The 21229-nt window shown below is 38.3% G+C and overlaps 1 protein-coding gene across 3 annotated transcripts in view; it reads left to right on the forward strand.

Annotated features, from left to right (window-relative positions):
- The window catches only part of SLC35D2 (solute carrier family 35 member D2), a 51643-nt gene extending 34184 nt beyond the window's left edge, over positions 1 to 17459 (forward strand). For all 3 annotated transcript variants that reach the window (XM_081236950.1, XM_081236951.1, XM_081236952.1), the window contains 6 exons: positions 553 to 655; positions 1952 to 2044; positions 7375 to 7442; positions 14943 to 15021; positions 15999 to 16081; positions 16804 to 17459. In XM_081236950.1, coding sequence (XP_081093076.1) covers positions 553 to 655; positions 1952 to 2044; positions 7375 to 7442; positions 14943 to 15021; positions 15999 to 16081; positions 16804 to 16906 — 529 coding nt within the window. In that variant the 3' untranslated portion in view covers positions 16907 to 17459. The remainder of the gene's footprint in view (positions 1 to 552; positions 656 to 1951; positions 2045 to 7374; positions 7443 to 14942; positions 15022 to 15998; positions 16082 to 16803) is intronic.
- The last annotated feature ends 3770 nt before the right edge of the window (positions 17460 to 21229 follow it).

Consider the following 21229-nt stretch of genomic DNA (forward strand, 5'->3'; position numbering starts at 1 on the left):
AGGGGCCTTAGAGGAGTTGCAGAGAAGGAATGGATCCCTGCCTTGCCTTTTTGATGGGCAGGATAGTGGAGGTGCTAGTGGATGACGTGACTGTTTGAGGACCAGATGGAGGTGTCAGTTCCTTATTTGACCCCTCTACCCTGTCACTGCTCAGCTATCCCCAGAGGGCTGTACTCTGGGGAAGGCCCTATTTACTACAATAAGAAAAGCCACAGGTGGGTTGAACAAATCACTCCTCTTAGAAAAGCAGGGCTCATGCCATTTATCAGTTAGCAAAAGAATGGCTTTGCAGTCAAAGGAAGATGGTTAATGTCCCTCTGGTTTTAAGCGGTTGTGATTAAGTTTAAGCCTCCGGAAGGCCTGGTTTTGTTTTTGTCTGGGGACAGGGCAGAAGAATTAACCATTCATCCCCATACAAGGGGAAAATATGCCAGAGAAAAGGTAGTTACTAGCATCACAAATGGATTTGATTAGGAAAGATGAAACAGAGAGTGTCTGAGGCCAAGTTGTGAGTTTCTGAATAATCATACTCCTCTGTGTTCTCCCTCCCAGTTCTGACCTTGCTTTTAACTTGGAAGGCTATATTTTTGTATTCCTGAATGATATCTTCACAGCAGCGAATGGTGTTTATACCAAACAGAAAATGGACCCAAAGGTACCAGATCTTCACTCCTTTAGCGTTTAGGCTTTGTCATCTGGCCACTGAAATTACATGAAAAAATGAACTTGTAAAGCTGACATTTAATTTAATTTATATGTTATGATCTACAGATGACTAATTTCTTTTTAATTATCTTGTCTGCATAGGTTCTTGTTACTCCTTGTCTTGCCAAGTTTGGGTGAAAATTAGGTAGGAAGGGAAAAATGGGCACTATTTTAGATGCAAAGTCAGGCTACTATATAGAAAGGGGATTGTTTTGAAAGGCAAATTAAAATTAGAAGAAGATTTTTTTACCATCATCATCAGTGACCAATGTGAAGTCAGGAGTATTCTGAAAGCAGCTGTAGTTTGAGAGTCTGGAGATGTGGGTTACAGATACAAGTTTTGCTGCTGACTGGTTATTGTGACCTGGAACCTTCACTTCTCCAAACCTCAGTTTCCTCATCTGTGGAATGAGATGATTGGAATGGATAATTTATAAGGTCCTGTCACGGGCGGGTGGGCAGATGAGCTTTCCTTCGGTGTGGCTGCCCTCAGGTCAGAGCTCCCAGCCCTCACCCCCACCCCAGCTGTGCAGGAAGCTCTGGAGGATGGGCCAGGCATATGTTTTTTTGTTCCAAGTTCTTTGTGTTGAGTGAGGGTGTTCTCTCTGATGGACAGGCTTATTCCTATGAGCTGTTTTTTTATCTGCGCTGTATTTTTCTGCACTACCATTTGTTTTTTAATGGTGGCAGTTTTACAAAACTGGTTTTGCTGTCTTTTGAGAATCACAGTATGTCACCCTGTATGGAAAGTGGTGGATGTAGCCTCTAAAGAAAATTAAATTTATGCAAGATTAGAAAACAAGATACCTGGTGTTTTAACCCTGCTGTTCCTTAATAAAAAGAGCAGATGTTTTTAAGGGGTTCTGTTTATATTAATATTGTTAATGCTGTTTACTTTGTTCCAGATTTCCCATTTTGAATAACATGCTTTTAAAAAAAGAACAATTAGAATGTTAGAGATGGATGGAACCTCGGAGTCCATCCATCTCCATCCATTTTATCTGTCATTTTTTGGATAAAACAAATTTTTTTTTGGAAATCACAGTACACTTGAAATGAAGCATTTTACATCAGAAATTTGCTGAAAATATTCCAATACAGAGCTGGTCAGAATGCATGTTCTAACTCTGCATAAGTACATGGTTGTATAATTAGCTTCAGGGGAAAATAAAATAAAATAAATGGCTCCAGGAAATCTGATGCTTCATATTTCTAAAATTGAGTGGAGTTTTCTTGGTTTTTGCAGGAGTTAGGGAAATATGGAGTGCTTTTCTACAATGCCTGCTTCATGATTATCCCAACTCTTATCATTAGTGTCTCTACTGGAGACCTTCGACAGGTGAGCTGATGACAGTCATTCATTCTTACTTAGCAGTGTTTAAAATTTTAATATTTAACCTGTGGTACTTACTGAAATAAAAAGTGTATAAAGGTAACTAGGATTTCGGAAAGCAAGATGTTTGGTACCCCCAGTAATACCTTTGGCACTTTCCTTTTTTTGGCATTTATCTTTAGAACTGTGGGGAGTAGCAGGAAGTAGTCAAAAAAACTCTGGTCTTGAAGCTTTTTGCAAAACAACAACAAAAATCTGAGTTTGAGTCTCACTTTCCCCTTTGTTGGCATGGGGATCCTGGGAAAGCTAGTTAACTTTGAAGGGGATTTTGATAGTTTAAAAAATGGATTTACCTATTTATTACCCTTGTTATGGACATTTGGAAAAATACACACAAAATAGAGAGAATAATTTAATGAACTCTCATGTACCTATCACACAGCTTCAACATTTTTTGGCATTTCACCATTCTTATTTCATCTATCCTCACCTGCTCTCACTTTTTTCCCCCCGGAATATTTTAAAGTAAATCCCAGACATCATGGCATTTGCTTCTAAATATTCCAGGATCTACGTTTGAATTTTGAGAAGGTTTTGTTCTTTTGGTATTTGCCCTGTTCACCTTATCTGCTGTACACCTGTCAGAGACAAATAAAATGATAAATTAGTATAAGGATGGGAGGCCCAGTTGGGGGGTGGGTATCTCTTAGGAAGAGTGAATGTTCACCCCATAACATCCGCATGGCTACTTTGAAATGTGCGGGCTCAGAAAGTTGCCAGACAAACCACTTTAAGTTCCTGTGAGAAACAATGTGTGCTGGGCAAAATCCTGGTCTAGTGTGGCCTCTGGCCTCTCCCACAGACGTCCCCCTCCACACCATGGGCTGGTCATTAACCTTCATGAACCCTGTTGTTGCTGGGCTGGGGGTGGGGTTCACAGTCCCCCACCTTTGCCCCCACCCCAGCGGCAGACGTTGACGGCATTTCTGTATTGAACAGTCAGCATGGTTGTGTGGTGCACACAGGTTGAGCCTCAATCCCATTTGTCACCTTTTAGGGGTTTGAATGACTTTAGAAGGTTTCAGATTCCGGGGACTCCTGGGGTGAATGTCAGGGCTTGTTGTTCTTTCTCAGAACTATACTTTCTCCCTTGTACAGTTCCTTTCTCAGAACAAGAGAAAGGTTGACCGGCTTAGCAGCAGTGTCCCCAGGGGTAAACATCCATTTCCATATGTTTATATTGAAAACTACCAAGAAACCCCAGTTTTGATTAAAGGGGTCTCAGTGTGTGAACCTGGGCCTCACTGTTAGTTCAGAATATTGGAAGTTAAGGTAAGCACCCCATATACCTCTAGCAATGATGAACAGGGCAGAATATCTAAAAAACACGTTATTTATTTTTCAGCTACCATCAATTAAACCAATTTAGTGTCAGCAGCATTACATAAACAAGGTGAAATTATGAGCCCTCAATGTCCTACCGGCTTGTCTCTTTTCATTATCATAAAAATGAGTTTTTCTTTTGAGTCTCTGGAGTTTATCTGTTCTGAGGTTCTGGTACTTTATAGCCTTTCAGATATATATTTATTTCTAGAAATAGAAATCTAGAAACTTCTAGGAACTCTTAGAACACCTGATTGAAACTAAAAGCACATTTCCCTATGGGAACAGTGTTATAAATGGCATAGTGACCAGAAACTGAATTTAGGTACCTTTTGAAAATAGACTACGTGTATTATGTTAATAATTTATAACAGCATTTCAATAGGAATATGTATTTCCACATTTAAATCATTGACTTACAAACTTATAGCATAGTGCTTTCAGAAGTTGCCACCTGCTTGTAATGATTACCATGCAGAATTATTATACTTTCTCAAGTAATAGTAAAAATAGCTAATAATTATTGAGGAATTATTCTATCAGACATTGTTTGAAGGATTCTACATGAACTGTCTCATTGCATTCCCACAGTAGCTTGAGGAGAAGGTACTATTATTATCCCCATTTTATAGACAAGGAATCTAGGGCACAGTGTTCAAAAAACTTTCCAAGGACAGTTAGTGATAGATCCAGGAGGCTGTCTGGCTCTAGAAACACATCATCTACTGTAATCTCAATTTTAAAAAAATAATTTATTTATTTATTTTTGGCTGCGTTGGGTCTTCGTTGCTGCGCACAGGCTTTCTCTAGTTGCAGTGAGTGGGGGCTATTCTTCCTTGCAGTGTGCAGGCTGCTCACTGCTGTGGCTTCTCTTGTTGCGGAGCACTGGCTTTTGGCTCATGGGCTTCAGTAGCCATGGTACGCAGGCTTCAGTAGTTGTGGCTTACAGGCTGCAGAGCACAGGCTCAGTAGTTGTGGTGCACGGGCTTAGTTGCTCCGCGGCATGTGGGATCTTCCCGGACCAGGGCTTGAACCCATGTCCCCTGTACTGGCAGGCAGATTCCCAACCACTGCACCACCAGGGAAGCCCCTCAATTTTTAAATTTGTATCAGTATATGAAAAGTGTTTGTTTCTTTCCTTCACATATGATAAAAACTATAACCTATCACTTATAGCTTAAAAAGTATAAGAGGCCTAACATTTACCTTAACTTATTCGATCCTGGTGTTCTAGGAGAATATTATGCTCCTATTCTGGCTTTCGATGCTGGAATATCTCAGTATTTACCCATCTAGCCTCTTCTATTTGATCAGTCTCTTAAGATTTCAAACAGAAGTTACTATAGTTACCTTAGAGCCCCAGCAATGATAACTGTTCACTGAAATTCCAGATGGATCAGAGCTAAATATATAGATTTAATTTTAAAGTTTATAAGAAAAATTATAATCAGAAAAAAATATTTTTTTTCTGTAAGAGACTGTAAGAAAAGGCCTTCTATAAGATGACAAAGATACGAAAGTCATAAAGTTAAAAATTTGGCTCTAATTTAAAATTATTATATGATAAGAGATGCCAAAAGAGGTAACACTGTAATCAGTAATTTAAAAAACTCTGTAGGAAAAAGTAGTAAGATTTTCACTACTAATGTTGTTTTGCTCTGTGTTCATTGAATCACTATGAATTTCTTCCAGTTGGTCACTTTTAACCATGGCTGAATCCATTTTAGACTGTGAACCAAATACAAAAAAGTAGTGAACTTACATAATTAGGTGTGTTAGTCTGCAATATAAAATTGCATTTTATTTGCCAAGTTTGGTTTGATTGTATTGAAAGTTAATTGAGGAATTCGAGTGAAAGGTTAACTTCTCTTGTTAATGCAGTACTTTGATGAGTCATTTTTCCCGGTTGACTGTAGGGGGTCAGAGATTGTGTTAAGACTCGTGTGTGTGACTCACTGTACTGGGGGTTCACTCTTGGACCTTGGACTTACACAGTCAGCGACTTAACTCAGCAGATCTGGTAATAGCACCTTGATTCTATCTGTGATTGACAAAGTCAATAATGCCAGCTCCTCTTGTTAACAAATTAGGCCCCTGGAAAATAGTGGGTGAACTTTCTTTAGTTATTTGAATCATTGCAATAAGTTCAAGGTACATTTAGTGTGTTGCAGTTGATGAATAGGGATAAATAATAGGACTTTTTTCTGATTAAAAAACACATTAATGAAAAATGAAAAAGATTCACACTGCAACATATTTTCATAACAATAGTGAGTCTAAATGAGAAAGTACTTAATATTGTTACTCATCTTTAATTATTTTCTGTGTTTTCAAATAAATGTCATGCCACATGACTTTTTAAAATGCCACCAGCACAGCCTCATCATTATTAAAGAAACAAAATAAAACTAAAACCTATCAAAATTTAGGTTGGCAATGAATCCAAGTATTTTTATGAAAATTACTACATAGCTCTCAGTGGTTTATGTGGTATCAAGAATATATAGTTTTTGTATACTGTTTTCATAAATACTCCCAGTTCTTTGAGTAAATAAGTGTTTTCCTACCTTTGGTTTGAAGTTTGGGGCATATGCTTTTCTCTTATTCACAATCTTATTTAATTTTTCAGACACAGAATGTTTTCCATAAGTTTCTGTTTGGTTTTGATCTTTGACTGTCTTGGTATAAACTGTCCTGGATGTTTTATGACCCTTTGATCAGCTTGGGGCTCGCCAGTAAGACAGATTTATATTTATTATATTTTTTATTTCACAAGTAAGTGTTAAAAAGAAAAGTTTTATTATGAAAACTTTCAAACCTGTTCAGAAGGAAAGAGAATAGTATAACAAATCCCATGTACCCATCAACCAGGTTTGGCAGTTATCAACATTTAATGTGTATTTTTTCATAAGAGGTGGTCAAAGTGTTACTAATGAAACAGTGACAGTAAAGTGTAACAAGGTTGTACTAATCAGAGAAGAGAATTCCATTTTAATTGGTTTAAAAATTTGAACGATAAACTTAAGAAAGATTTAAATAGTTTTAAATCTACAAAGTTACTAAAACTTGGCTAACAAAGTATTGCTTAATAGAAAGTGAATAGAACTTATATTTAATCATGTTATTCAGCATGTACTTACATATAGTCTTGAGTCACCATAAAGTCATTTTTGGATGAAGGCAAGGGACAAATCATGAATAAAATACTCCTTTTTATTGTTACCTGTCTTTTCAAAAGGGTTAATTTTATTTTCTCACCTAAGAGCAGAAGCTGTCTTAAACTTCTCTGTCTACCAGCTCCTCCACCCCAATTACTTGATTGCTTTGTAAATAGCAAACAATAGTTTATTTGTTCATGATACTCCCTAAGCATTTGCAAATTCTCTTTTTTTTTTTTTTTTTGGCTGCTCTTAGTTCCCCAACCAGGGATGGAACCGGGCCCTGGAAGTGAAAGCTCCGTGTCCTAACCACTGGACCGCCAGGGAATTCCCTTTTTTTTTTTCCTCTTGTGCAAATTCTTGAAAACAGTTTATGAACTTTAAGTTTTCTTAGTCTTGCCAACATTATTAAATTTATAATAAACTTTCTTTTAATATTATTTATTAAAAACACCACGCTGATTTTATGACTACAAATTAGTAAAGATTTAATGATAGCCACAGCAATAATAGCTGTCATTTTGTTCTTGCCACCTGTAAGTTTCTAAACAATTTCATTAAATCCTCACATTGACCTTTTGAGGAAGTTTTTTAAAAAAATAATCCCCATTTGTAAAATGAGCCTGAGGTTTCAGGGAGGAAAAATAATTAGCCCAATGTCACACAGCTGGTATTACCCAGGATTTTTGAAACTGTATTTTCTGTTTGTGAAACTGGAATTTGTACTAGAGTGTACACACTGGTAAAACCAATATTATTAATCTAACCATTAGTTTTCTTTCTTTTTGATAATAGGCTACTGAATTCAACCAATGGAAGAATGTTCTATTTATCATACAGTTTCTTCTTTCCTGTTTTTTGGGGTAAGAAGCCATAGATAAGAAGAAGCTTTGGTCTATGGTATCTCTTAACAAGTCAAATCAAAATATATATTCTGTCTACTCTGTCAAAATCCCTTTTTGCTTCTCCAACTTCTACTGAAAAGTAGCACTGCAGAAGAGGAGTGGATTGGGACCCATGCTAAATGTGACCTCCAAAATATGATGTTGCATATTGATTTCTGAAAGTTAGTTTGAAGTAAAATCAGCTGCCCTATCAAATTCAAATGTGTTTTTTGTCTTTGTCACAATGTCCCAAGTTTCCCAAGATTCTCACCTCACATAAATATTTGGAAATAACCGTTTTCTGTAGTGTTGTACCTGTTATATTCAGGGTGTTTTCTGAGGAGAGGTGCCCAGGCCATTATATTGCCCAATAATTTTAGGCTTTTGTTCTTAAAATTTTCCTTAGGTATAGCTTCCTGTTGAGTGGCCATGCAGTTTGTCTTTTTATATGTTCCCCAAACTTGAAAAGTCCTTTTCATGAATAGATAATACATACAACTAGTAAATAATCCAAAAGCTGCAAAAGGATGCATAGGGAACATAAGCCACCTTCCCTTCTTCTCTGCCTTGTGGCACTGCAGTTTTCCTCTCCAGAAGCAACTGCTGTTTTGAAGTCTTTGGAGTATCCTTCCTGGACTGGGCTCCATGTATACACAAGCACCTGTGTCTTATCCCATAAGAAAGGGTCTTTGAATGACTGTCTTGGAATTATTTGTCAAAAGATTTTTCCTGTGAAGAAAGATGAATTCCCCCTTATTTTTTTACATTACTAGTACTGTAATTTTCATTGTGTGTAAATGAACTAAGACAATTCATGAGTCTTTGATCAACACTCTTCAATTCTTAAACTTGATCTTAGTTGCAGTTAAGGTAATCACATCAGTAAAAATATTTATGTATATCCTCAAGTTCAGTAATTCTCTCTTTAGCTGTGTCTGATTTAATGTTTAACCTGTTTTTTGGAGGTTTTTTTTAAATTTATTTTTTATTGAGGTATATATAGCTGATGTACATTATTATGTGTTTCAGGTATACCACATAATGATTCACAGTTTTTAAAGGTTATATTCCATTTAGAGTTATTATAAAATATTGGTTATATTCCCTGTGTTGTACTGTATATCCTTGTACCTTACTTATTTTATACATAATACTTTGTACCTCTTAATCCCCTACCCTATCTTGCCCCTCCCTGCTGGAGTTTTTGATTTTAACAATTTTATACTTTATTTGTAAAAGTTCCACAGTTTGTTTTCAAACTTATCTGTTCATTCTTAACATTCTTTTGTTGGTCATCTTTGAGACTGTACCTTTTATTTCTTTAAATATTACACACATAACTATTCTGTATTCTGCATCTGATGATTCTAATATCTGCAGTTCTTGAGAATCTAAATATGTAGTTGGTTGACTAAATATGTAGTTTGTGAGTGTCATTATGGTTTGCTTTCTTGTGTATTTGGTGACCTGTGATTTGTGAGCATATTATTTAATCTTAATCAGTCCTGTGGACTGAAAATAGGAACTTGAGAAACTTTCCTGAAGGGACAAATTGTTTTTAGTCTAGTTGGTAGCCAGGTGTGCCCCTGACTTGGACCACTCTGGCCTTTTTGAGGGTCTGGCCTCAGTGGGCTAGTGTCCCTTCTCACTTGGGGTTTGACCCAGGGCTCAGTTTACAGACAGTGCTGTTTTGCAATGGCCTCTGCCCTGAAGCACCCTGATCCTGTACCTATTGTCTGCTGCTCTGATGCCTGCCTGGCTCAGATCCCCTTATCACTCTGTACCCAGTTTCTCCCTTTTCCAAAGGGGGGATATTAGGCAAGCTCTTGTGCCTCTTTCAAAACCAACAGTCTCTCAAATAATGTGTTCTTTCAGGCATTGGTTGTTTGGCAATGGGTGAGTACTAAGTGCTCTCAGTACTTAGGCAGCCATTGTTGGATGCCTAAGTGTAGTAGGATATTTGTAGTTTTCCCAGTTGTTGACTGAGAACATATAACTTTGAAAAAAATCTACTAAGCTGTGTTTGTGAGTTACCCTTTGTGAAATCATCCTTTCCCCCCCATTACAATTAAAAAAAAGTCAACCCATATCACACAAACTCAGACCAGCACATTTCCTTGCCTAAGCCCATGTTCACCTGTGAACAGCAGAGCCAAGTTTTAGTTTTATCTCATGTCATTATAAACTTGATAATATTTTTGTTTTGTTTTGTCTTTTTTTTTCACTTGCACTTTACTATTTAGCCATTCCATGAAGGAAATACAGAAGTAAACCCTTTTTTTTTTTTTAATTTAAAAAATTTTTATTTTTGGCTGCGTTGGGTCTTCTTTGCTGTGTGCGGGCTTTCTCTAGTTGTGGTGAGTGGGAGCTACTCTTCATTGTGGTGTGTGGGCTTCTCATTGTGGTAGCTTCTCTTGTTGCAGAGCACGGGCTCTAGGCATGTGGGTTTCAGTAGTTGCAGCACGCAGGCTCTAGAGCGCGCGGGCCTCAGTAGTTGTGGCACGCAGGCTCAGTAGTTGTGGTGCATGGGCTTAGTTGCTCCACAGCATGTGGGATCTTCCTGGACCAGGGCTCGAACCCATGCCCCCTGCACTGGCAGGCGGATTCTTAACTACTGTGCCACCAGGGAAGTCCCAAGAAATAAACCCTTTGACGTCAGCTGTCTGCAGTGAGTGGTGGGGTGGGCAGTGCCTGAGCTGGCACTTCTGGGGCTTCTTTGTCAGAATCTTGACCCTATTTATCTACAACTACATGCCTTTTTTCCCAATTAATAACGTGCTTCCTAGAAAACAAATACTCTCTTTATAAACGTTCTTAATCAGTATTTTATCAGTAGTCATTTTGCATGTAAAAATGTCATAAAGGCATAGTAATAAAAAATAAATCAGTAAATGATGAAAACATTAATATTTCAGATTCTACAACTTTAAGGGTAAAAACTAGGTAGGTCTCAATTTTTTAAGTGGGTCTTTTGAGGACACTAAAATCATGGCATCATTCTAACAGGTGCCTGTACTCTGGAATCAGATGGCCTAGATTTGAATCCTGGCTTTGCCACTTTTTAGCTCTGGGTCCTTGGATAAGTTATTTACCCTCTCTGAGCCTCAATTTCCTTATCTTTAAAATGGGAACAATGAGGTAATGTAGCTAATTTATAAGGTTATGTGGATTGAATGAGTAAAGAACACTTAGTGTAGACATATAGAAAATGTTCAGTAAGTGTTAACTATTGTTGTTGTTAATATTTCTATTTCGTGAGTCCAGCCTGTTCAGTTTGGCTGTCCTTTTTCACCCCAGACAGATTTGGTTCTGCCTATAGCCCATGACTTCAATAGTTTTTCTTCTGTTATGTCTACTTCATCTTCAACCACCAAGTTTTAATTCTGAAACTGCTCTAGAAGGAAACTTCCATTTTGGCATGGTGCATTTTTCAGAATCCTGCTTTCTTACAGTTTCTCACTCAAGAGGACACTATGATCAGGTCACTTGCTTCTTTGCAGTAATAGAAACCATTGTAAGCTTCTGAGCATATCCTTGCTTTTCAGAACAACTGGAACTGGCTGTCCCTTCTCTTCGGTTCATGCTCAAGGAGCCTCAGGACTAACATGTGCGTGTTCCAACCCTTGACTCCAGAGAACTCTCTCTCAGCTTCTTTCTTATTTTCACTGCTTTCAAGTTTGCATTTCAAACTTGCTTTCTCTGACCACCAACCCTCTATCCGGAGTTGAAAATATAATTTAAAAATTATAACACTTTAAAACTGTATGTTAAGAAGCCAGTGGAATGGTGAGAAGAGCAGACTTTTCTTCTGAGTTATGGTGAATGATTCAGCTTTAAGAAATGCTATTTGTAATCAAGAGTTTGTAAATAAAGCATATGATGAAGTGAAATTGCATCAGGCAGGTAAACTGGATTGTGGGAGCCATGATAATTTAATGCAGGTAGAGGTAAAATAAGACTGAAATTTAAGTTGACAAACTAGATTTTAAAAAGCTAGCTCTGCTGTTCTTTTTAATCTTGCCGAGAAGTGACAGGTTCTGGTTCATTCACACCAGCATCTGGCACCAGCCCCTAAGCCCTGGAGGCAATTATCCTAATCTGTTTCTGCCCTAGTAGCAGCCTCTTTGATCTCACTGAAGCAGTAATATATTCCTTAATAGAAACACAAATGTATCAATTTTCCCTACTCACAGCATAAAAAATGTTCTATTCTTTGAACCTTCACTGATCCTGCCAAGATGTAGGGTCCAAGACAAAATAGGATTCTGCTGATTGCTTGGGCACAGGAGTGACAGAACCTTCAAAGAGTGCAGATATTTCCACCATTTCCCAACAAACCAAATTGTAGTGTAAAATCGATGCTCCAGGAAAATAGATCATATTTATCCCATGACTTTGGCTTCCCTGGCACACCACTGAGGTCTGGGGTAGGAGCAAGTTTTTACCAGAGATGGGCAAGATGAGATTACTTGAACTCCTTTGAAATCTGAAATAAGAGAGTAATGTGCTTGGGTACAATCGTGGTTGGTGGAAGGAGTGTAAAAGTAGCATTTTATTATTTGAACATTCGTGTTGGATTTCTATGTATGCTTGTACATGGAATGGTAACCAGCAACAAGTTGTAAACAAGGCCATTTGAGTTCTGCTTGTGACTCCCACGAGTGTGCCGTCCAACTTTGGGTTAATCATTTATTTTTTGTGTTATTTTTCAGAAACAGGAAGAAACCTTTGAGCAAGGGTTCTGGTTCAGGGGTTTTCACATGGGCACCTCCATCCCTTGGGGCCCTATAAGCCAAAACACCAGCTGGTATCTGTTGTCTGAATAAATGTGTATCTTTTGTATGTGCCATTATTTTTCAAATGTACACAGATGATAAGTACGATTTTATAAGTACGTAATGGCAGAAATCTACTGAGCAGTGCTTTTAAATATCTTTACATTTTATTAATTCACAGATGCTAAAATCAAAACTGTCATGTGGAGGTTGACATTTTTGGTGTTAAAAGTGGTTTCCTTTGCACTGAGTTAATGGAGGGTCTTTTAATTCAGAACCTTGGTCTTAGCCAAAGGACTGTGTAGGTACATATTTACATATAAAAATAAATCATGTTTCTTAGAAAAAGTTTTAATACACTCCTTTGATCCTCGTCATTTTATAGTTACCCTCTCTGGGGACACCCAGGTGGTATACTAAGAAGTGCAGCCTTTCTGTCTGCAGAAAGTGGCTGTTCCTGTATCAGATGCCATCTGTCACTTAGGAGGACTGCCGCTAATTCAGACTCCCCTAGGAGGCTGGAGACAGGGACTCCTCCCCTCGCTCAGCCCAGCTGGTGGGTGAGTGTCCTAGTGGCCCACACTCATGCTAGATGGATATTGGCCAAGGTGGTTTCACTAAAATGTGGAATGAAGAAAACATTGCATGATTGAAACCCTGGAGTAGGAAATTTTAAGCAAAAATAGGACATAAAGGACATTCATGACTGTCCTGGGTTTAAGGCTGCACTCCAGTTTAGGAAGCCTGCAGGAAGCTTTTCTGTGTCCTGGAAATTGGGTTGGGCCCCTCCTGGGAGTTGTGATCTCTGTTATTTTATTAGACTCTTAGCTCCTCCAGGGCAGATGCTGTGGGTTATATACTCTTACTACCCAGGCCCAGCAGAGCAGGCACCAAGTAACACCAGGTTGAGTTTTTTAATCTTTTCACTTTATGCATAAGTTGGATTATTTATAGTTCCCTGGGACTCTAAATTAATGTTGAATTTATTAAAATTGTAAAAATTTTTTAAAAACTTAGATTTTCTTAAGCCAATTTATAAATATTCTTGCTCTATTTATAAAGCTAGTAATTTTTATATTAACATAAGAATATTTACTTTCATTATTCGATTAGTGGTTTGTTAACCCAAGTTTAACTGATTGAAATCTCCTAAATAATTTACTGTAAATCAGTCTTGTTTACAACTTAGTGAATTAAAAAAATTAAACATTTAAAATGTGATTTACAAATGTAATTTACCTGATTTTTCCAGCAATTCCAAGCCTTAATAAGGCCCTAGAGAAGCTGATGGGCCAGGTTGCTTTACAAGCCTAGCAACTCTTTGAAATCTACTAAACCAAACTTGGCAGTGTGGTAAATCAGCTTCTTTTAAACATCTGAATACTGTGTACAGACTTAGATTTTCTTATTCCATTCAAGTGAAAATTGCAAATTTAATATCAGTTGCACATTTTAAATACAAGCCACAAAGACCAAGATGTTGGATTCTCTAACTTGCCAAATTATTGTAATTACCTTAATAACAAAGACATACATTATTTTGAAGATTACAGAATTTGTTTGTAATTGAGTTTATTCCTCAACTTAATGTAAAAGCTTGATGTACGTTATCTCTAATATTTTTCTCTATCATCCCTGGTAATGAACATACTCAGGACAAAAACGGTTACTGTGTTTGTGATCTAGATTCTGTTATTAACAATCAGAAGTTTGGTCCTGGACCTGCGACTGGGTGCTAAATTGCCCCAGGGGGAGTCTCCCTAATGCTTAGGGGCTGAGCCCTTTCTTAGAGTACAATTCCCAAGCTCATGCCTTCTAACATGTTATGCTCTCTCAGTATCTTTCCAGTTTCATTCTCAACCAGTTTTTATTGTAACCTCTTTCAACATTTAATCACCTGATTCCAGTGGATGAAATTTTGCACCCCACCTAGGTTACAGCTAATTTTCATTACTACTTGAGTGAAATGAATATATTTCTTTACCTCTGATTGAATTCTACATTCCTGTGTATATGTATATTTTCTTATCTGGTGTTTGGTCATGATTCTGTAGTCATTTTGTTGACAAGTGTCAATATACTGGTCAGTGTTGAATGCCTGTCAAATTAACTTTAGTAATAAGGTACAGGAGTACCACTGGCATGTGGAATCCATTATTTAAATCTTCTTTGTCCAAAGCTAGCAATCATTCAGCTGGTTTTCCCTGCTTACACCAGTGGTTCTCAGAACAGGCTGCACATTAGAATCATCCATAGAGCTTTGATATGGCATATGGCTGGGTCCCCACCTCAAACCAGTTGGAGACCCTCTGCCGGGCATCATGGTGTTAAAAGTGCACCAGGTGATTCTGATACACAGAGAGGATTGAAACCCACTGTTGTAACATCTGTTAAAGGAAAGATTTCAGATCATTTAAAAAATCTCATTGTCCTTATCCCCTTTTTGTGGAAACACTGATGGAAAATGCACAGACAAAATGAAAAGGACATCTAAGGTAGAAAGTTTGGCTAATGCACGACTGGACCATTTTCCTGAAAATGTCGAATTATTGAGATGTTTTAAGATGTAGGTATTTTTAAATCTTTATGGTGTGTTTTTCTTTATTTGTTTAAAATACCTGTGTGGGTCACTTACTGGCTCTTCTTAATCTGCTTATTACCCAGACCAGTAAGGCACACTCAAGTGTTTTCTTCCTTGCCCCAGGTTTCTGTTGATGTACTCCACACTTTTGTGCAGCTATTACAATTCAGCCCTGACGACGGCGGTGGTTGGAGCCATCAAGGTAAGTGGTTGAAGCCTTGAAATGCACAACCAAATTGGGGAATTGACTGTTTGATTTTATTGTTGTTATTACCGTGCTGTAGTAAGAGTGGAGGCTTGTGATATTTTCAGCTGTGCCTGGGTAATCCCTCCTACGTCTTCTAATCTAATCCACAAAACAGAGGGAAGACTTGCTAATTTAAAAGGAAGAGACAAATTATGACTTAAATTGAGAATGGTGGGAAGGGATGGTCTGGGAAAACCAAGTGAAATAGCTGAAAAAAATTCCAAATTTCTGTGCTAAGATACCTTGTGATCTACAGTTTGGTTTTCTGGGAGAACCTTGCTGACTAAGAAAGAGAATTCTTGTGAAGAACTGTTTTCAGTCTAGATCTATACTCAATTATAAGGTGATTAACTCTGGGATTGGTGTGTATGCTGCGTGTGTGTACATGCATTTGAACACACACTAATGTATAGGAGGGTGGAGGTGTTCTAAATTCTGTTCTGCAGTTGCTTTGTGTTTCTGTTCATGTGAACTCCTACCGTGAGTGAGTGCTTCAACAGTAGACTTCTCTGTTGGCTGCCCAAGGGCCTCTGAGAATACACTGGACAGAGTACTGCTTGTAATTTATCAGATGTCTTAGTTTGTTCAAGTTTAGGACTAATATGATTAAAATTCACTACCCAATGATGGTAAAGAGATGAAATCTGGAAAGCTGATTACAACCCAACTCTTACATCTTTTTCCTATGTATTAACTGGAAGAGGGTATGGATAATGCAGTTTCTGTGGTTATGGTGCTGTAGTTTATTTCATTTTCTTTATAAAGCCATATGTAATGGTTTTTATCCACTTATTCAATATTCCATGAACCCCTACTATATGCGAGTCTCTTTGAAAAGTAACTAAAATATTTAGTTTCAGGTGTCATATATATATGAGTTTTCCCCCTAAAGCCTTTACTTTTAAAATCATTAATCGTCTCTTTTTCTGCAGAACGTATCCGTTGCCTACATTGGAATGTTAGTAGGTGGAGACTACATTTTCTCTGTATTAAACTTTGTAGGGTTAAATATTTGGTAAGTGGGATTTTTAAATGAACTCATTTTAGTAAAATATGAATTTTTAAAAGCCTGATTAATATAAGTGAAAGAGCAGGAGGTGTTTTGACTTTACAATTTCTAGGATAAAATTTACTTAAATCATTCAGTTCATCTCTTTTTATGACATACACTTTCATGTGGACCATGGGGACATGTAATGAAAATTCAAAGGGTTGAGATCTAATTTTCTATTTCCTCCTCTCAGAAAAGCCCTTAAGTTGTGTGTCTTCCTTTTGTAAATGGGCCTCACTAAATCTGTGCTCCATTGAAGTGCCATGTGCTAAGGATATTGGGAGGAGTGACTAAGATACTTTTGAAAGGCATTTTGGGGTCTCAGAGATGGGACACCATTTTAGGATAATGTAGAGTTTATTCAAGTAATAACCAAGTGCTTATTTTTTCTCCAAGTTTCTCTATTAAACTTGATCTGCTCTTTTTCTGCCCCCAAAGATTTGTAAATAAGAGGGTTAATTCTCATCGATTAATACACAAATTTGAGGAAGTAAAACAGAGGGCTCAATAATTCCCTTCAAGTTAAGCTGACTGCATGGTAAATCACCTATACTTCAATAAAATAAAGAAAAAGAAACAGCCAAGTTATCAAAAAAATTAAGTTGACTGTATTTATAAAGATGTCAGTAACTGTTGGTTGTACCATCTATGGAATTTATTTTCACTCTCTTTTATTCTCCTTTCAGCATGGCAGGGGGCTTGAGATACTCCTTTTTAACTTTAAACAGCCAGTTAAATCCTAAACAACCTGCGGATGAAGAAAACATCCCTCAAGATTTGAAGGGCTAGAACCTGGGGCAGAATTGCAGACTGGCTTGCAGACTGGCTTGCAGACTGGGGGGAACGAGGGAATATTCCCAGCTGTTTTGGTTGTGGCACTCCCCCCTGGTTAAGGCACAACAGGAATGTCTGCAAAATGCAAAGAGAATCTACATCATGTGCTGCATGAGGAGCCATCATCAGCCCTGAGAAATGTATCCGGGCAAAGCCTTACCAGCTGAAAGTGAATCTTCTCAAAATAAACCACTGGTGAAAGGGATTGTTTCCAAGGCACTTGCGTGGACCACACATCTGTGTGCTGTTCCAGGTACTGGGAGTGCTTCAAAGGAGGTAAAAGGCCCATGCTGTGAGGGTGCTTATCAGCACCTTGGCCTTAATTTCAAAGGTCCCAGCCAAAGCAAAGTGCCAGTGGGAACATTTTTTTGGTTTAAACAGACATGTCTTTATTTTAATAAAATCAGCCACTTAACTGCCAGTAGAGTTATTTGTTAGCTTTGATTTGATCTTATATGTTGGTATCTTTTCCCAGTCATCAAAATAAAATAAAAATAATTTATATGCATACCTCATACTGTGATATTATTGTAGACAGGCAGAAAAACAGTAGGTCATTTATTCAGTCTGCCTTGAAGGGTAATATTCCTTTTAAGGCTCATGTTGGGAAAAATTACAAAATAACTCAATGGAAAAAACAATACTCAGTGTGCCCTGTCAACATTTAAGTTGGTCATATTTCTCTCCTATTCTGCTTCCAGGTTTGTTCAGGGGCTTTGAAATTCAGATCATATGGACTTTAACCAAGGTACATTTTTTTCCTGGGCTTGCCAGACCCCCCAGACCAGTGGTGTGTGGGAAGGATCCCCGGTTTGGATGAGAGTTATTATCATCTCCATCAAGAAATGGACTGTCCCCATCGGGGTCGTGGTGCAGGGTAGGGCCCCAGTCTGGAGGGGGCCAGTCAGGAGCTCTTCTTTCTAGTCTTGTCTTCACTGCTAACCTACCAAGACCTTCACAGGTCATCTTGCCAATGTTGCCTCCCTTTTTTAATCTTTAAAATGGAACTATGTCTCCAAATCCCTGCCAGCTCTGACTTTCTAAGTTTATAGAAGCTGAGCCAGATGGACAGGGCAGCAAATGAAGGAATGATTGTGTTGACATGCTTCAATTTACTTTAAAATTTAAAAAAAATTTAATTGTAAAATACACATAACATAAAATTTACCATCCTAACCATTTCTAAGTGTACAGTTCAGTAGTGTTAAGTATATGCACACTGTTGTGTAGCCAACCTCTACAACTTTTTCATGTTGCAAAACTGAAACTCTATACCCATTAAACAATAACTCCCCATTCCTCCCTTTCCCCAGCTCCTGGCAACCACCATTCTACTTTCTTTCTCTATGAATGTGACTACTGTAGGTACCTCATAAAAGTAGAATCACACAATATTTATCTTTCAGTAGCTGGCTTATTTCGCTTAGGATAATATCGTCAAGTTTCATCCATGTTGCAGCATGTGTCCAAATTTCTTGCCTTTTTAAGACTAAATAATATTCCATCATATGGATATACCACATTTTGTTTATCCATTCGTCTGTCAGTGGACATTTGGATTGCTTCTACCTCTTGGCTGTTTGCGTATAATCCTGCTATGAACATGGGTGCACAAATATGTCTTTGAGACCCTGCTTTCAGTTCTTTCGGATAGTTGAAGGAAACTTGTTTCCTCTATACACAGAGCACTTCTGATGCCAAATGTGTGGGATCTTTCCCTCACATTAAGCAATTCTCCAACTCTTTGGACACCAACTAGGGGTCCTGCAATTAAATGCAGACTCTACCCGGAGTTAGCACAGACCCCGCAGGTTAAGCGCTTAGTTCCCCAAGACTGCTCCCTACTTCAGATGCCAAACCCAAGTCCCAGGTTGTGACTGGTGCTTCTGACCAACTGACCATCAATCTGGGGTCTCCACACCCCCTTCCTCGGGTTTAATAATTTGCTAGAATGGCTCACAGAACTCGGGGAATTGCTTTACTCTCTACTGCCAGTTTATTATGAAGCATACAACTCAGGAACAGCCAAAGGGAAGAAATGCATAGGACAAGGTATGTGGGAAATGGTTTGGAGCTTTCACAACTCCTCCAGGTGTGCCCCACTCCCAGCACATCCATGTGTTCATCAACTGGAAGCTCTCCAAACCCCATCGTTTGTTTTTCACGATAACACATGAACCACAGCCACACCATTTTATATTCCCACCAACAGTGCACGGGGATTTCAATTTCTCCACATCCTCACCACTTGTTGTTTCCTTTTTTTTTTTTTTGGTAGTAGTAGTAGTAGTAGTAGTAGGTGTGCTAATGGGTATGAAGTGATATCTCGTCATAGTTTTGATTTACATTTCACTGATGGTTAGTGATGTTGAGCATCTTCTCATGTGCTTGTTGGCCATTTGTCCATATTCTTTGGAGAAATGTCTATTCAAATCCTTTGCCCATTTTTTTTTTTTTTTGCGGTACGTGGGCCTCTCACCCCTGCGGCCTCTCCCGCCACGGAGCACAGGCTCCGGACGCGCAGGCCCAGCGGCCATGGCTCACGGGCCCAGCTGCTCCGCGGCACGCGGGATCCTCCCAGACCGGGGCACGAACCCGCGTCCCCCGCACCGGCAGGCGGACCCCCAACCACTGCGCCACCAGGGAAGCCCTCCTTTGCCCATTTTTGAATTGGGTTGTTTGTTCTTTTGTTGTTGAGTTGTAGGAGTTCTTTATTTTTTCAGTTTATTTTTAAATTGGGGTATAATTGCTTTACAATGTTGTGTTAGTTTCTGTTGTACAGCAAAGTAAATCAGCCATATGTATACATATATCCCCTCTTTTTTGGATTTCCTTCCCATTAGGTCACCACAGAGCACTGAGTAGATTTCCCTGTGCTGTACAGCAGGTTCTCATTAGTTATCTACTTTATACATAGTAGTGTATATATGTCACTCCCAATCTCCCAATTCATCCCACTCCTCCTTTCCCCCCTTGGTATCTATACGTTGATTCTCTACGTCTGTGTCTCTATTTCTGCTTTGCCGATATGTTCATCTGTACCATTTTTCTAGATTTCACATATATGCATTAATATACAATATTTGTTTTTTCTTTCTGACTTATTTCACTCTGTATGACAGTCTCTAGATCCATACACATCTCTACAAATGACCCAATTTCATTCCTTTTTATGGCTGAGTAATATTCCATTGTATATATGTAACATATCTTCTTTATCCATTCATCTGTTGATGGATATTTCAGTTGCTTCCAAGTCCTGGCTGTTGTAAATAGTGCTCCAGTGAACATTGGGATGCATATGTCTTCTTGAATTATGGTTTTCTTAGGGTATATACCCAGTAGGGGGATTGCTGGGTCATATGGTAGTTCTATTTTTAGTTTTTTAAGGAACCTCCCTACTGTTCTCCATACTGTCTGTATCAATTTACATTCCCACCAGCAGTGCAAGAGGGTTCCCTTTTCTCCACACCCTCTCCGGCATTTACTGTTTGTAGATTTTTTGATGATGGCCACTCTGACTGGTGTGAGGAGATACCTCATTATAGTTTTGATTTGCACCTCTCTAATAATTAGTGACGTTGAGCATCTTTTCATGTGCCTCTTGGCCAACTGTGTGTCTTCTTTGGTGAAATGTCTATTTAGGTCTTCTGCCCATTTCTTGATTGGGTTGTTTGTTTTTTTCATATTGAGCTGCATGAGCTGTTTGTATATTCTGGAGATTAATCCCTTGTCAGTTGCTTCATTTGCAAATATTTTCTCCCATTCTGAGTATTGTCTTTTCCTCTTGTTTATGGTTTCCTTTGCTGTGCGAAAGCTTTTCAGTTTCATTAGGTCCCATTTGTTTATTTTGGTTTTTATTTTCATTACTCTAGTAGGTGGGTCAAAAAAGATCTTGCTGTGATTTGTGTCACTGAGTGTTCTTCCTGTGTTTTCCTCTAAGAGTTTTATATAGTGTCCAGTCTTACATTTAGGCCTCAAATCCATTTTGAGTTTATTTTTGTGTATGGTGTTAGGTAGTGTTCTAATTTCATTCTTTTACATGTAGCTATCCAGTTTTCCCAGCACCACTTATTGAAGAGGCTGTCTTTTCTCCATTGTATTTTCTTGCCTCCTTTGTCATAGATTAGGTGACCATAGGTACGTGGGTTTATCTCTGGGCTTTCTATCCTGTTGCATTGATCTATACTTCTTGTGCCAGTACCATACTGTCTTTCTTTTCTTTTCTTTTTTTATAAATTTATTTATTTATTTATTTTTGGCTGAATTGGGTCTTTG

This window comes from Mesoplodon bidens (genome assembly GCF_964165515.1).
Source record: "Mesoplodon bidens genome assembly, chromosome: 6".
Lineage (NCBI taxonomy): Eukaryota > Metazoa > Chordata > Mammalia > Artiodactyla > Ziphiidae > Mesoplodon > Mesoplodon bidens.